Source organism: Lactuca virosa, chromosome 7, assembly GCF_052849685.1.
Source record: "Lactuca virosa cultivar CGN04683 chromosome 7, Lactuca_virosa_CGN04683_v6, whole genome shotgun sequence".
Classification (NCBI taxonomy): domain Eukaryota; kingdom Viridiplantae; phylum Streptophyta; class Magnoliopsida; order Asterales; family Asteraceae; genus Lactuca; species Lactuca virosa.
The window spans coordinates 227,587,639-227,605,801 of NC_136432.1; the positions used below are offsets into that span (position 1 = coordinate 227,587,639).

Genomic DNA, 18,163 nt, shown 5'->3' on the forward strand with positions numbered 1-18,163 from the left:
TCTGTTAAGAGTTAAGACAAATAAACCCCAACTCATTCTGAAATCTAAGCAAAACGACGACACTTGGCAATAATTTTTTTTCTTCGTGAGGCGTGATTCGATTCCTGAGGGGGATTCCCTGCCAAGATCATGGGTTAAAAAGGGTAGGAAACAAATTTAGATATCAAGGATCTTGAAATTTACTTCCCTTATTTTGTTTGTTTTGATGCAACGTTTAGGTTTGAGGAGCTAATTCCTACCGTTGGCGATTCTGAGGACAAGATATCCAAATTCCTCACACTTCCTACAGTGGAGAGGTCGTTTAGGCTTGAATATTCCAGCCTTCAAGAGGGTTCCTCCACTACTGCTTCTATGGCCACTGGTAACATTATTTTTAATGGATATGTCTTTTTATAGGATCCTGACTTGATATGGATCTCTGGCAGGTTCTAAGACTACTCGATCCAAGGCCTGCTTTGGTTTGGCAGATGTTAAGGATGATATGACCAGTGGCTCAATCAAAGCTAAACAGGAAAAAGGTGTCATTCTCCCTCCTCCCTAGAGATCTCATATAGATCTTACAGTTAAGGCTTCAGGATATCGAAAACGAAAGACTTTTGAGGCTATAGATTTCAACATAGAGAACCTCAGCATCGAGGACGCTCTCGGGAAGCTATCTTCAACTTCTTAAGCTGTAAGAATAGGCACTATTCATATGAATTTATCATACCTGTTATTTTTCATGTTGATTTTTATGTTTCCTCTAGGTCTTCGCTCATGTTTCTCATGTTACCAACGACCTTAGGGTCCGTATTGATAAAGCCGAGATTATTCTAAAAGAGAAGGAGAAGACATAGAGTGTCACCAATGGGATCTTATCCAAAGGGTGTAGTTATTGACCAAGCATAGAGTCGAAAAGGAAGAAGAGCATATGGCGGATGTCGAGGAGGTGATTGTTGGTGCCAAGACGAGCGCTACAATAGCTATTCTGCAGGCCAAGATCAAGCTGGCTGAGGATCTAGAAAATGCAAGTTCCTGGGATGTGGAGGGATGGCATGAGGCGTTGGCTAAGCTGATTGATAAGCCTGTTGTCGCCAATCAGGATCCTGTGTTGATGTTGAACGGAGGTGGGGAGAAGGAGGTCACGACTGATGATGACCAGACTAAGGTCTAGGCCTGCAAAAAATTGGTTTGAGTAGTTTTTGCTTTTGTTAGTGATGTAAGACAATTAAGCTTTTGGTTGTGTTGATATGCAACTCTTTTTTCTTTTGAATGATATTGTGGAATTTTCCTTTTGCATCTCTCTTATGGTTTTTCTAAATGGCCTATTGTCTTCGAGTTTCTCTATAAGCTTCATGAGTCTTTGAATTTCAGAATTTACCGAGGATAAATTGCAACTTAGGAGAGCACTTTGGTTCAATGTTAGGAACCAACAAAGGTTGATGAGGATCCATAATGGTAAGGATCCCTACCGCCAGAGATCCTAAAGATTTTAGATATTGTAAAGGAAATTTTTCCTTAGGACAACCTGTTTAGATTATAGACTAAGATAAAATAGATAACACGTCAATGTTATATTCTGGGGAGGATCCCTACTTGAGATATAACTCATTGGGTAGGTAACATGAAAATGTTACAATCTATTTGGATTTTTCGGGGAACATTCCCAACATGTGACAACATGAAGCTGGTATAGGTCTTGTGTAATTTCTGGGGCAAAATCCCAATCCTTGATAACATAAAAATGTTATAAGCGTCAAGTAGTTATTGGGGTAAAATCACGATAACATGAAAATGTTATAATCCTTAAGTAATCGCTGGGGTAGGATCCTGATTTCTAGATATCATGAAACTGTTATAAACCATAAGGATCTCAACTTGTGTTCAAAGATAAGAGGGTTGCCAAGCCACTAGATCGTGAAATGATCCCCTTATCCATATCCCACAGTTAGATATCATGCGCCCAAGCGAGGTGTATAAACCTTAGTTTGTGTGAAACAGGTAATTAGCTCTTTAAACCTTAGAGGGGATTAAGTACCCTTAGGCGTAGGAGAGATGATTAGTCTCTAGCTTGTGTACATAATACTTTAGGGATTATATTGTTAAATATAATGGAGTTTACCAAGTATTGGGATCTTTATGTGTCAAGATCCTTGTGCTTCAGTTGTTCAAAGATCCGGTCGTTTCGGGATCTCCGATTGTGAGGATCCCGATGTTTCACGATCTTCACTCTTGAGGATCCTCAACCGTATGTTGTTCTTCATAGAAAACGTTAGATAAGGGTGGGCGTTAGTCTAGCTAACGCCCCTCCGGTGCTTAAGTTAGTAATATGTTCGAGGAGAAAATCAATGATAATAAAAGTTTTAAGGTAAAAGGACATGTGTACCTTGGTTTTGTTATGGATCATTTGATCCTACTTGCATGTAGCATGCTTTAAGGTGTACGTCATTCCAGGATCTTGGCAGAACGTCTCCTTCAAGTGTTGCCAGCCAATATGCTCCTTTTCCTGCTTCAGCGTCTACGAGATATGGTCCTTCCCATTTGCGAGCCAATTTTCCTGCACTAGGATCCTTGGTGTTTTGGAATGTTTTCCTTAATACCAAGTCTCCTATTTGAAACCTTCTGGCCCATATATTCCTATTGTAAGCCTTGGTGATTCTCTATTGGTCAGCAGCGATGCGTATTTTGGCGATATCCCTAAGCTCGTCAATGGTGTCAAGATCATGTGCTAGGATCCAGTCATTATTTTCTTGCTCTTGCAGCAAGTATATTGCCGTTGGGATCATTACTTTAGTAGGGATTACTGCTTCTGTCCCAAACACCAAGGAATAGGGGGTCTAACCTGTGGCCACTTTGGAAGGGGTTCTACCTGCCCATAAAACGAAAGGAAGTTCTTCTGCCCATCTTCCCTTCTTTTTGTTCAACCTTTTCTTCAAATTGTTGACTATGATTTTGTTGTTGGATTCCGCTTGACCATTAGCTTGTGTATGAATAGGAGTGGACATTATCATTTTGATCCCCCAGCTTGTGAAAAAGTCTCTTGTTCTTTTACTAATAAATTGGGATCCATTATCGCATATGATCTCAGCCGGGATCCGGAACCTGGTCAAGATATTTCGTTTAATGAACGACACTACCTCTTTGTCTCTTACCTGGACGAAAGCTTCATCTTCGATCCATTTGGAGAAGTAATCAGTCATCACCAACATGAAAACTTTTCCACCTGGGGCTACTGGCAATTTTCCTATAATATCCATCCCCCATTTCATGAATGGCCATGGGGAGATAATAGGATGTAGAGGTTCTTTCGGTTGGTGCAGGATGTTGTTGTGTCTTTGGCAAGCATCACATTTTTGAGCATGTAGAAATGAGTCTTTCTTCATGGTTGGCCAGTAGTATCCTGTTCTCAATATTTTGGAGCATAAGGATCTGCCCCCGGTGTGATTGCCACAATCTCCTTAGTGTATATCCTTTAATACTTCCGCAACTTCAAGATCTTCCAAGCATCTTAGGTATGGACCTGTCATAGATTTTTTGTAAAGTTTACCTTGGATTAACACGAATCTTGAGACGCTCGTTCTAAATGCTCTTTCACTTTTTTCTCCTGTTAGGATTGTGCCATTTTGTAGATATTCCATAATGGGTTGGGTCCATGATTGCAGACTTCTTTGAGGATCCTGTTCGTCGGGATCTCTTGGAGGAATGATCCTAGGGTTAGGATCTTCAATAGCTTCTATGCTTGTCGGACGCTTATGATCTTCTGACTTGTCGAAGAGGGTTTCTATGGCTGGGGTGATTATGTGAGTTATAGGAATCTTCGTCTCTAGTGGGATCCTAAGGGAGGATCCTAAATTAGCTAGTTCATCTGCTTCTGTGTTTTCCTCTCTGGGAACTTGGGTTAGGCTAGAGTTTTCGAAAATAGAAGCTAATTTTTTGAGGATCTCGAGGTATAATGTTAATTTTCACCTTTCACTGCATAAGATCCATTGAAGTGATTGGTTAGTAACAAAGAATCAACAAATACCCGAAGATCCTTGATTTGAAGATCCTTAGCTAATTGTAGTCCCATGATGAGTGCTTCATATTCTGCTTCGTTGTTGGTAGTGTTGAATTCACAACTAACTGCCTGGGGTATGATGTCCCCCTTTGGCGACTTTAGTATGATCCCAAGGCCTGTTCCTTTCTGATTTGAAGCTCCATCTGTGAATAGCGTCCATCTTCCCGGGTGTTCATCTTGTAGGAGTCGTTTGGCTTCCATGTCTACTTCGTTTTGTAGATCATCACTAAAGTCAGCCACAAGGTCCGCTAATGCTTGTGATTTTATGTCAGATCTTGGTTCGTATCTGATGTCAAATGTGCTTAACTATACCGATCATTTTTCCATCCTTCTTGACATTTCTAGTTTTCTCATGACATTCTTGATAGGATAGTTAGTTTTTACATGTATAGTATGTGTTTCAAAGTAGTGTCTCAATTTGGTAGAAGCAGTTACTAAGGCAAGAATTAATTTTTCGATATGAGAGTACCTCGTTTCAGGATCCAGGAGACTTTTACTTAGATAGTAGATAGTATGTTGCTCCCCGTTAAGATCCTTGACCAGAACGACACTTACCGCGTTTGAGGACACTGAGAGGTAGATAATAAGTGGTTCTCCATCTATAGGTTTCACTAGTAGTGGATCAGAGCTTAGATATGTTTTGAGTTCCTGTAAGGCTTTCTCGTGTTCCTCCTTCCACTCAAATTTCTTATTCTTTTTCAAGATATCGTAAAAGGGCTTGCACCTTTCTGAGGATCTTGAAATGAACCTGTTGAGTGCTGTTGCTCTTCCGATTAGCCTCTGGATGTCCTTTGTTGAAGACGGGGATCTTAGTTCCATGATTGTTTTTATTTGTTCTGGGCTTACTTCTATCCCTCTTTTGGTTAGCATGTATCCAAGGAACTTGTCTGACTTCATTCCAAAGTGACATTTGAGTGGGTTCAGCTTCATATTGTATTCGTCCAGGATGTCAAACGCTTCCTTGAGGTCTCTACGGTGATCTTCGGCTTTCATCGTCTTTACTACCATGTCGTCAATATAAACTTCCATGGTATCCCCCAGTTTGTCTTTGAACATCCGATTCACTAATCTATGATACGTCACACCTGCATTTTTAAGACCAAAAGGCATTGCGGTGTAACAATATATTCATGTTGGTGTTATGAATGCAGTATCTTCTTGGTCTGATGGTTCCATTTGGATTTGTTGGAATCCTGCTGAAGCATCCATGAAGGTCAGGAGTTCATGGTCGGCCGTCGCATCTATCATAGAGTCAATATGTGGTAGAGGGAAAGGATCCTTAGGACAAGCTTTGTTGAGATCCGTGAAATCTACACACACTCTCCATTTGCTGTTTTTATTTTGTACGACAACCACGTTAGCTAGCCATCTTGGGAACTTTACTTCCTTGATCATCAATGTTTTGAGGAGCTTCTCTACTTCATCTTGGATTATTTGATTCCTTTCGGGTACAAACTTCCTTCTCTTTTGGTGTATTGGTCTGAAAGAAGGATCAATATTAAGTTTATGAGTAATAATATTTTTATCTATACTTGTCATATCTTTGTGTTTCCATGCGAATGTATTGCTTCTGGTTTTCAAGAAATTCAGTAGATCCTGCTCGATCTGCTCATGCATTGAGGATCCTATGAGGACTTTGGCTTCAGGATCCTCAATGCCCAGGGGTACTTCCTTTATGTCTTGTTCCTTCGTATCTAAAACATGTCGTGCCCCCTGCTTTAATTGCTATGCTTGTTGGGGTTTGGTCGTAGATTTCATAGAGTTTTTGTAGCATTCTTTCGATTCTTGTTGATCTCCCATGATCTTCACTGTCCTCCATGGAGTGGGCATCTTCACACACTGATGGTATGTTGATAGAACCGCTTTCATCTCATGGATCCATGCTCTACCTAGTATCACATTATAAGAAGACAGGGTGTCAATAACACATAAATTTTATATGGAGTTTACCCCTTCGATATATATTGGTAGCTTTATTTCTCCAACTGTGCGTTTTGTTTCCCCGTTGAATCCTATGAGGACTGAGGATCTTCTGACTATCTCTGATTCTGGGATGTTCATTCTTTTCAGTGCGTCTAGGAGTACGATATTGACCGAGGATCCTCCGTCAACGAGGATCCTTCTGACGAAATGGTTAGCCATGTACAATGTTATCACGAGTATGTCATGGTGAGGATCCTGAATTCCTTCCCTGTCAGTCTCGTCAAACGTAATTTCTCTTTCACTGCTAACCATGGTATTCTTTTGTGGCCTATCCTCCTTTTCTATTTTGGAGACCTTGGCGTGTCTTTTAGCCTGAGAATAAGAGGTACCACAGATGTTAGATCCGTCTGAGATAACGTTAATTATCTTAGCATCAGGTGTGGAGATCCTGGTTTCTCCGGGATCCTGCGATCATCTTGGCTGTTCTCCTTGAATTTTCTCTTTTTCTTCCGGGGATCTCCTTGAGGTGTCCTTTGCTAAGGAGGTAGCTGATTTCTTTTCGTAAAGCTATGCAATCCTCTATTATGTGGCCAAAGTCTTCATGTTAAGCACACCATTTGGACTTGTATTTCCAAGTGGTGGACTTGTTGTCTCTCTTTGTCCATCTTGCTTTATCTCCAAGATCCTACATGACATGAATTACACCTGAAATATCCACAGAAAAACATTAGTCAGTGATTTTAGGAAGTTATTCTTCTTCTCCATCTTCAAGGGCATTAACCCTGTGATGATCCGGTTTGGAGTATGGCTTCGATTTGTAGGATCTTTGAGTCAAGGATTCGGCCTTCATGTTGGGGTTCTCATACTGATCCGAAGGGTTGCTTCTCTTCTGGATCTCTCTATCCTCTTCGAGCCTTATGATCCTCAATGCCCGACACCTGAATTCATCAATCTTTTGCATGGGGTCATCACAAGGTCTTCATAGAAGGGTGAATCCTTTCTTAATCCCATTTTAAAAGCTTCCACACCGGTGTCCATGTCAATGTTGGGGATGCTCAGAGCTTCCCTGCCAAACCTGTTAACAAAGTCCTTAAGTTTTTCCTTAGGATCCTGAACCACCCGGTAAAGATCACTAGTGATCTTCTCGAAGGTTCTGCTACAAAAAAATTGGTTATTAAAGATATTGACTAAGTGTGAAAACGAAGTAATAGAGTATGGGGGAACGTTTAGTATCCATTTGAGGGTTGATCATGTAAGAGTCGAACCAAAGCCTTTGCATATGCAAAGCTTCCTTCAAGTGCCCTGGGATGGGAATGATCTCCATCCTTTCTCTGTATTCGGCTATATGCTCTTCGGGAGCTGTAGTCCCATTGTATAGCTTCATGTTGGGATGCTTCGGGTATTGATTGGAACACTCCGGGTACACTGGAGATCATTTGTCTTAATTGTTGAAGTTCCCTAGCCATGTTCGGGTTTATTCCTTTATCAACACTAGTGTAGTTAGTATTATTAGTATCGCTGTTTAAGAAGTTACTAGAGTCACGGTTTCTAGGAGTGTTGAAAGGCTCATTGAGATCATTGATCATGGACGCTCGGTTGTCCATAGTTTCCCCCCAGTGTGACGCCACAGTAGTAGGAATTGTGTCCTTCTGGCGATTTTCTGAGGATCCTGTATTATTGAAGTCGAGGATCTTTGGTTGCACAACTCTGGGCGTAGTTTCCTGGGATTTCTGAAATTTCACCTTCATCCTCTCTACTTCTTTGAGTAGTGCTCTATTCTCCTCCTGCTGTTGGGTCACCTGTTGCGTTATTTTCCTCATCACAGCGAAAAGTTCTACAGTAGTGACTGAGGCAGTCGGATCCTGGAGCCCTGAGGATCCCAAACTTCCTGGATTAGCGACTGTGGGGGTGCTTTTCTTAGAAGTGTCAGGCATTTTCCTCTGAGTGGGAGGTCTACTCGGAGGAGGTGGTAGGTTTTTGGTTGGAATGGAAGGAGCAGAGGACGAAGAGAGGATCGGTTGTGTAGACATGATTTTTTCGAGGATTTTGAACACCACGGCCCCACAGTAGGCACCAAATTGTTTTGGTCAAAATTACACAAGTACTAATCAACCATATTGAATGAGAGGTTGTGATGTTCAGATTGTGTAATAGGAAGTAGTAAAAGAAAAGTGGAACGATGGTTTACAAGGAAAGCCCTTGATCCTTGCTAGGATCTCCAACATAAAACCTTGGGAAGTGATAATGATCACCTGCATTGATGACTTTATTGATATAAAGTAAATATTACAATGAGTTCTTAGTAAGAATGAGTAGAGAATTTCGTAGATTAAACTTAAGCTAAAGAACAGTGTGTTGTTGGATCCTCTATGACCAGCCAACAAAATGTCTGATATTTCTTGGATCCTCTATGACCAGCTTCATGAAAGTTATTTGACCAAGTATTCCGGGTCTTTAGCACAGTTGAGATGATTCTTCGTTGAGAATTGGTCTTCCCTTGACTACTTCTACACACATGTTACTTATAGACAAAATATGACCGTTATAAATATTGATAAAAATAATAACGGTAATTAGCTGGGATCCTGAAGTTGCTGAGGATCCTGGATATAGTAATGATCTCGGTCCCAACAATTTCAGTTGATGGTGACCTGTTCACCAGATAGCATGCAGTGTTAACTGCTTCCACCCAGAATTTCTTAGATAAGTTAGCAAATATCCGCATGCACCTTGCACGTTGCATGAGTGTTTGGTTCATACGTTCTGCCACTCCATTTTGCTGTGGTCTGTGTCGTACAGTGAGGTGCCTCACTATACCTTCAGCCTTGCAGAAATTGTCAAATGGAGCATTGCAGAACTCCAACCTATTGTATGTCCTCAGAGTCTTGACCTATTTTCCAATCATTTTCTTAACCATGGTCTTCCACTCCTTGAACTTCCCAAACACCTCATCCTTCGTCTTCAGAAAGTACAACCAAACCTTCCTAGAATAGTCATCAATAAACGTCACGAAGTATGAGCATCCTCCTTGAGACTTCACTGGTGCAGGACCCCACAAATCTGAGTGAGAATACTCCAGGATTTCTTTGCTTGTGTGTTGACCGGTATCGAACTTCACTGTGCGATGCTTTCCCTTGACGCAAGCTTCACAAAAATTTATACTTCATGTAGCCTCTTCACCAAGTAGTCCTTGTTTACTTAGAACTGAGATGCCCTTCTCACTCATGTGCCCCAACTTACGATGCCATAACTCTGTCTTGTCATCACCTTCATTCAAGGATTGGGAGATAGCCACCATTCCCATAACCGTACTGCCTTCTAGGATATAGATCTCTCCATGATTCATCTTCCATTTCATTTAACCAAAGAGCCTTTGGTCACTTTGAACCAGTTGCCTTCACCACCGTACCTCATCCCATTCTTAGCCAATGTGACAAGAGAAATTAGATTCTTCCAAAGTTCTGGAACGTACCAGCAATCTAACTTCCTAACCATGCCATCATGCGTCTCGATTTGCACTGTGCCACTACCTTTTATACTGCTCACCCAATCATCACCCATCTTGACTATGCCATCCCACTCTTTGAAGGAGTCGAACCAGTCACGATTATACGTCATGTGATAGGATGGTCCAGAATCCAAGACACAAGTATCAACAGAACTTGATGTACACACAATCAGTACATCACCATCGTCCCGTTCATCAGAACTTTCCTGAACCACATTAGCAGTGTTATTGCTGCTTGATTAACTCTTTGGCTTCCCATTCCTCAGCTGTGGACAATTTGGCTTGAAGTGCCCCTTCTCCTTATAGTTATAACATTTCATGTTTGATGATCCTTTAGACTTTGATTTTGAACGTGATCTCCCTCTTTTTCCCCCTTTACTCTCTTCTGTCCTCCCTCTCCCTGCAAACAAACCGGAACTGGACACCTCCTCTCCACCTGAAACTTTTCTTTTCAGTTCCTTGGACATCAGAGAGTCCTTCAGATCATTTACAGTGATCGTGGTCCTACCATAAAGCATGGTATTAACAAAATTATCATATGAGTTAGGAAGCAAACATAAGCGAATGAGTGCCTGATCTTCATCTTTCATCTTCACATGAACACCTTGTAGATCCAAGATGATACGATTGAAGTTATCCAGATGATCTTTCACTTGGGTACTTTCAGACATTCTGAGAGTGTACAACCTTTGCTTCTGATACAACCTGTTCGTCAGTGAGTTGTTTTGGTACTTGTCACAAAATTTATCCCAGAGCCCAGAAGCAGTTATTTGATCCACAACCTCCCTCACTACTTCATCTGTCAAGCTCAATAGAATGGCACTATGTGCCTTCGTCATAATATCCACCTTCCTATCAGCCGCCATGTCCTTTGGCAGTTTTGCCTCTCCTTCCAGTGTCACCGTACATCCTTGTTGAACCAGAAGAGCCCTCACGTTCACCTTCCACAAAGTGAATTCATTTGAGTCATTGAACTTCTCCAAATCAAAGTTGCGAGTAGACATCTTCAATTATAGGAATACAAACCGCAACTCTGGTACCACTTGTTAGGAAGTAAAGCAGATAACTTAGCAAAACCAAAATACACGAGACACAATATTTACTTGAGTAGGTCAAGGTGACCTATGTCCACGGGCAGGAGGGGAGTATTCTTTATTTCAGAGCTCTCAACATAGAGGTTACAAGCACAATTACACAGAGATTCTCCTATCACTCTAGAATTCAAGATACAAAATGACCTAGCATGCATCCCTATTTATACTTGATGGATCAGACCTAAAACCCTAATGGGCCAAGGACATTGTCCCATAGGCCCATGAAGGGTGTCAACCAATCACAATTCGCCATGCAACATCTTCAGGAACATTCTTGAGCATTATCACCTTCTAGGTATACTTGGATCAACATGGCAAAGCAAAGGAATCAATATGGCGTATCATGTACCAAGATGGTCCATGATGGCGCAATAGCTTCTTCATTGCGCACTAGCAACGCTAGTTGGTGCAACAAGGATCTAAATGGAACAAGAGCATCAAGTATGGTGCACAACATCAATCTTGGAGAAACAACATCACCATGAGTAACCGGCACATGCATGGCTCAATAAGGCCATACATGGCTCAACAAGAAAACAAGATGGCACAAGAGGAGAACAAGATGGCGCAAGAGCATCCCTCTTGACCAATCACTTCATCATGTGGCGCAACAAGGACCCCTTGTTGCTCCATATCTCTTCCAAGTGCTTCAAACTCCTTCTAGGTGCTCCAAACCCCCTTGTACACGATTCGTTCCTTTGGCACTTGATCAGTTCCTTTGTGTAATGATCCATTCCTGTCTTAGAAGATCCGTTCCTTTGTCATATGCTCTGTGAACCCCAAGTGTTCATTGAGGTCCAAGTGATCCAAATGCTTCATGAACATGATCCAAATGCTCAAAATGCTCGAGTCACATTTAACAAAGCTTACTATGATCGTTTTAACTATTTGATTCATAAATTCTAAAGTTATAATTTTGTTTGATCAGTACTTGAATTCAACATTACTTTTACTTAAGGTTTATGGAAATAATGGAAGAACATATTCCTTATGATCAAAACTCAATAGAATTTTGATTCATATTCGCTATCGCATCTTTACAACATCTTGAAAACGCATGAAGAAGAGGTGAAGGAATTGTCTGAGGAGAAAGATAAGATGAGTTTTGGTGGTCGTTTGGTACTTGTGTCAAAAATGAATGTTAAAGATGTGTGTTCTGATGAAGAAGAGGTTGATGGCAAAGAAGGATTGATAGTGATGTATGATGAAAAAGTAGTGTCTTACTACTTCAAAAACAATGTTAATAAATTTTATAAGAAGCCAATGAATATCAATTTCAAGAAAAATTCTTTCGAGTGAGCATCCTCAGCATCAAGTTCTGGAGTTTAACACAAAGGTGATAAAGGTTTAGTTGAGAAGGTTGAGAAGAAAGTTGAGAAGAAAGTTGAGAAGAAGGTTACTGGAGATTTTGGCTATGACTACAATTATTTCAAAGGAAAATACCATTTAGCAAGGGATTGTATGTTAAATAAGAAAGAGGAGAAGCATGAGAACATTAAACACAAGGCATATTATTCAATGAACATCGAAGAACTAAGAGCTAAGTCAAAGAATCAATCTCTGGTTGTGAAGGGTTTTGATGAAGATGATGACAAATATCAAATCTAGTCATCAGGATCAGATGATGAAAAGATGCATCACCCACGCATGGAGCCATGTTCGCTAGACATATGGGTGATGAGAAGCATGTGTATGAAGGATTTGAGTTAGATGGCGAGGAAGAAAGTGCAGATGGAGATGAGAATGTAGAAGGACAATGTTTAATGGCGCTCACCTCTAAGTGTCCATTGACAGAGAAGGTATGTAATCTCTTAATCTCACTTAATACTTCTTCAAGTTCTTATGACTATCTAATCTGATATTGATGATGATTGTTCTTACTTAAATAATTTTTTAATTTTCCTTGGTAGTGAAGAGGAACGCAACAAGGCTAAATTGTTCAATGTTAATAATAGAGTTGAGGAGAAAAATTATGGGATTGGTAGTTTGAATTTTAAATTGAATAATGTTAATTTAGATCGTGCTTCTGTGAGTTTAGATAATATCTTGTTAACTAAATTGAGGAACATTTATTGTAACACATCCAAAACACTATTTGGTAAACTCACGTTCTTATATCACTCATCTGACATTGTAAGGAACAACATCGTAAGCTTTTACCATATATCACATTCAAAAAGGAATTAGTTGACGAAGCTTCATTTGATTATGAGAGTAGGGTTTCCCAATTTGATAAGGTACCTAATGATTCACATGCTTATGGTGTAGTTAATATTAATCAATATTTGCATGCTGTTGAATTAGTTGTTATGGTTAATGATACTCTGAGTAAAAATGAGAGAATGAAAATCTTAAACAAAAACAAAATCTTCACACAATGTTCTCAAGAAAATTTTGATGATATTGAAGATTATTATAACAATACGAGTGAAATTGAAGAAGATGAATGTGTTGATTTTTCGAAGTTTTTAATCATTAAAATTAACTTATTGGCTAAAATTGAAGAAACTAGTGAATCAACATCGAATCTTAAAGTTGATTCATATTCAACAACTAAACTAAAGTTGCTCAAGAGAAAGTTGATATCGAAGATATCACAAACAATGAAAGTAAATTTGATGATAAGGAAATTCCACGAGTTCTTCAATCACATGTATTTTAGTATACAAAAGAGTATACAAATGTTTTAAATGAAAAAGGAATAAAATTCTCTTCAACAAAATGTTGTGCTTTATCCTCAATATCTGGATTTTCCAAACCAAGCTTATGTGACATCAGGAAATAAAGAAAATGTTAATGCGAAGTTGAGAGACTTGTTAAATGAGGATAATAAGAAAGTGTCTGATGAGGGTTTTTATTCAAATCGGAATTTTAAGGAAAATAATTTGAATCAAAGATCACAGACTTTTCAAAGAAAATAAAATCGAAAGCAAAGTTCATCATATAATAAAACAAATAAAATAAGCATTTACGTTGTGAAAGGAACTGAATCTCTTGGTAACGACATATCGAAACCCATTTATGTGTCAATTCGAAAAGAGCCAAATGTTTATAGTTCTAAACAAAATAAACAAAAATCACCTTTGAAAAAGTCTCAATCAAATTGAAATCTTTGATATAACTCTTACTGGAAGAATTAGCATAATCTTCAAAAACAATTTTTTTTTTCAAAAAGAGTCTCAAAGTAAAACTCAAAAAAGTCCTCAAAAGCCATACTCAAAGGGTTATCCAAATCCTCTTTATAACATTTCTTAAAGTCATCCACAAAATCGTTTTGCAATCCATAAAGAAAAGATTGTTCAAAACGGATCTCAAAATTGTTTTCCGAACAATTCACAAAATCATTTTAAAAGGGAAATTCGACAAGAGTACTCTGATTCTAGTTTTCAACAAACCCCAAGGAAACCTTTTCAACATCAAACTCAAAAAAAACCATAACCAACAAAGTTGTTAAGGAAAATGTGTTGTTTACTCTAAATCATCCAAATTTTCCAAATGCTATTTCCAAACAAAAGTTGAAGGTTACTTTTTCTAAGAGTAACAGTGATATTGACCATTTCAATCACTGGTTTGAGTACAATAACAAGAATTTTTGGAAGGTCAAGTAAAAGAAGTATGTGAAACTTATTTATGTGAATCAACTAATGGAAGTACATGTTCACAAGAAACAATATTGAATCCATCAAAATGGAGTGAAGTGAAAACAACACCCAAAAATGAGTTTTGTGAGGTTAAAGTTGAAAAAGAGAAAATGAATGTTGATGATTCAATATTGAATGAACATCTATCTTTACCTCAAGTTAATGATGTTGATTTGATTGATCAACTTAAGTTCAAAGTTCGCAATTGGACTTGCAATTTCACGTTTCACACTACCTTCCACACTAATGTTTAAGGACCGAAAAAGCTTTAGGAACCTAAATATCCCTAAATGATTGAAGGTACTGTGTGACGAGAAATATGATGAAAACCGGTACATCAACAGTGGATGCTCGCGTCACATAACCAGAATGAAGGAATGTTTAAGTGATTTTAGGAAACTCAATAATGTTGGAGTAGTGAAGTTTGGCAATAACAATAAGTGCATTATCAATGGCTATGGAAAATAACAAATGTAAATTTTAAAATCAAAATAGTTGCTTATGTTGAAGGTTTGAAACATAATCTAATAAAAATGTCTCAATTGGTTGTAGGTACGGGAAATCAAGTAATGTTCGATTAAGAACAAAGTGTCATCTCCAACAAAACACCAAACAAAGTCTTGTTAAAATCCAAGACAAAATGGGATATGTTGACTTTAAACATGAAAACCCATTGTAGAATTACCCTCTATTGGCTTATTATTGAAGGCTTGCATAGATGTAAGTTGATTTGGGCATCAAAGACTCTCTCACTTGAATTTTAAAAATCTCAATAAACTTGTCTTAAATGATTTAGTTAGAGGTTTACTATTGTTAAAATTTGACAATGATTCCTTGTGTGCTGCTTGTGAGAAAGGAAAATAATATCGAAAAGGTCATGAAATGGTCATTGACTTAAAGATTTTCGAACCTCTATAACTTCTACATATTGATTTATGTGGACCTTCGACAATTGTGTCCATTGGAGGGAAGAACTATATTTTAGTCATAATAGATGACTTTTCACGTTTTACATGGGTATAATTTCTTTGAGGAAAGTCTGAAATTTCACAAGTCATAAACGACTTCATCAAATGCATTAAAGTAAGCTTGAAGAAAACAGTCTGAAGGATACAAAGTGATAACGGAACAGAATTCAAGAATCAATTTCTTGAATCATTCTTGATTAAGCAAGGAATTTCTCACAATCTTTCATCACCATATACATCACATCATAATGGACTTGTTGAAAGGAGAATTCGTTCCTTGTGTGAAGTAGCTAGAACAATGCTAACATATTCGAATCTACTTCAATATTATTGAACATAGACTATTTCTATTGTGTGTTTCACTTAAAATTGTTCGTTTATCTGTTAAAATGTTGTCGCGGGCGTATTAAGCAAATAATATTTCACTGTTGGTTGTACAAAAAGATAGCACAAGGAAGCAGGGTTGAATCCTCAGAGATGCATCCTAATAGTCAATACCTTTTTGCATAAGGCACAGTCTAGTCAAAACGGAAAATATATAACGGGGGATTTTTTATTATTAACTAAAAAATAAAATTACAGTGAAAATAAACTAAATAAAACACAGTAATAGAAACGAATTCCACTATGTTGTGACTTTCTTAATCATGCAATCAGCCCACATCAGGATATTCAGAATGTGTTCTATCTAAGGTGGTACTGAGAAAAACTAAAAAGATCTAGTATAATCTCTTTTACCTAGTTAAATTAAGTAAAACAAGCTCTTCAGTTAACCCTAAGTTTTTACTGTCTAACTAAACAAGCTTTTAATTGAGATCAGAAAAGTTGCATTAAGATTTGTGTAAAATTCCAACCAATATCCAATACTTCTCACAAGCTCGAAAGCGTAAAGGTATGATATTTCAACTTATATCAGAGTTAAATCCCAAACACGAAACCAATATGATACTTGTTATTTATTACTAGTTGACAAGAATAATTACGGATTCTATTAACTAATTAACTGGAATGATATTACCCAAGCTAGGTGATCAGACTAACAAGAATTAAAAATCAAATGTTCATTAAGTTCAAAACTGAAACAACTAATAGAAGCACATAAAGAAAATCATATTTGATAACTGATCATATGAAAAGTACTAGTCTAATGTAGAACTGAAAACTAGTGTTTTAACCCGATATGGCTAAAAACGAATCTAAACTAATTAAAAGAAAAACAAACTGATTAATCTTCTAAACCAAGTGTGTGAGATGATTCACATCCTTCAGATCTTTAGAAAGCGCTGGAAAGTGTTAAAAACCGCCTTTAGAAGTGTTTTTCATCGTTTGGAACCGCCTCTCCTTCAAATTTGATCATGAGGAACGTATTTATATGCAAGCAGAAACCTTCTGGAACAAGAAAGCAGAAAATGTGATCACAGAAAGCGTATATGCGATCGAAGAAATTGTTATTTTTTCCAGATTTTCCCTTAAATGAAGTCTGAGGCTATTTTTGAAGTTTCGGGAGTTGCATCACGAAAATGCGATGGCCGAAAGGGTATATGTGATCACAAATTTTCCTATTTTTGTCTAGATGGCATTTTCGACCCTGCAAGACCTCGACACATTTATGCGAAGGCAGAAACCAAAAAATACGATACTAGATATTGCTTTTCAGCTTGATTCGGACGTGATTCTTCAGTTTAAGCACTCCTAGTCACTCCTTAGCATACTTCTTCAGTTCGAACTCCATTTAGGCTCCAATTATGCATCTAGCTACTCCCAAAGTACTGCTCCACTCGAATTATCTGAATATGACACAAAAATGCTAGCAGTACGGGAATTCTGATAAAAGACATGAGTTGAACATTATTTAAACTAATTACATGCAAATTTACAAATTATGATGCTAAATGTTAATAAAAGCTATCTTAAAAGATGCGTAAAATGGCATCTATCAAATCTCCCCAATCTTGAACCTTACTTGCCCTCATATAATAAAAAGATTAAACATTATAAACAAACAGAAAGATATAGATGACCTAAAAAGAATTTAGCATAAAAAATGAAATAAATAAAAGGAAACTTAAAAACATGAACTAAAAATACTTCAACCTTTTTTTCTCATATGATCATATTTCACACCGAGGAAGCTCCAATGAAATCACTACCTAGACGACAGTCTCAATACCTTTATTTCAGATTCATAATTAATATTTAATAAGTCAAACCAAGCTTGAGTAAATAATCGCCGAATTAAATTTGTGAAAATATTGTATTTTTAAAAGTAATTTTTACCTAGACTGACCCCTCCTTTTTTTTCAGAAATCATCCAGTAAACGTGGTAAGCTCCATTATGGACAAAAAAAAAATCCAAGCTCACCCCTATCATTCCATTATCGAGGGACCTGACTCATTATACCACACATCTTCTTTGTCTTAATCAACTCTTCACATTTAACTTTGCTTGGTTCTTGATTGTGACTTGAACTTGACTTTAAATTTCAGATTTCATCAAGTTGCTTGATGTACTGGTTCTAACGAATATATTGACTGGGCGTGAATTTTACATTGAGGCCCACCATATCTTCAATACTTCAAAAATGAAAATAAACTATGTGGATATAACAAGAGTTTTCCCCAAACCTAAAAAGGCGCATAACTATAGGGTTCAGTACTTCAATGAAAGATAAGGGTTATTTAATCTAGGTTTTTTTAAGGCATTTAAGGAAATTTTTTCTAAAACACTGTTCGTTTTTCCATCCCACACTTCCATTGTAAAAGTTATCCAACTCTTATGCCGGTTCATATTTCGAAAACATTTAATGCACTTTATGATATGAAAAAGATAATTCTTAAAATTGATTGCAATGAAACTGTTATTTTTGGTTAGTATCACATTTAATCTTTACATAGCTATCAAATGTAAATGATATCCTCCTCTTATGTAAAAATTTTAATTTTTTTTATTTTTTTGCACAAAATAAACTAAAATAACTAGAAATAAAATCTTT

The 18,163-nt window shown here is 37.7% G+C and overlaps 1 protein-coding gene across 1 annotated transcript; it reads right to left on the bottom strand.

Annotated features, from left to right (window-relative positions):
• Positions 1-1,149: 1,149 nt before the first annotated feature.
• On the bottom strand, positions 1,150-5,146 carry LOC145127617 (uncharacterized). The gene is made up of 5 exons (XM_079062778.1): positions 4,506-5,146; positions 4,096-4,322; positions 3,527-3,904; positions 3,132-3,223; positions 1,150-1,155 (listed from the first exon to the last, which is right to left on the bottom strand). The coding sequence occupies exons 1-5, from the start codon at positions 5,144-5,146 to the stop codon at positions 1,150-1,152; spliced, it is 1,344 nt and encodes a 447-aa protein (XP_078918904.1).
• Positions 5,147-18,163: the final 13,017 nt, after the last annotated feature.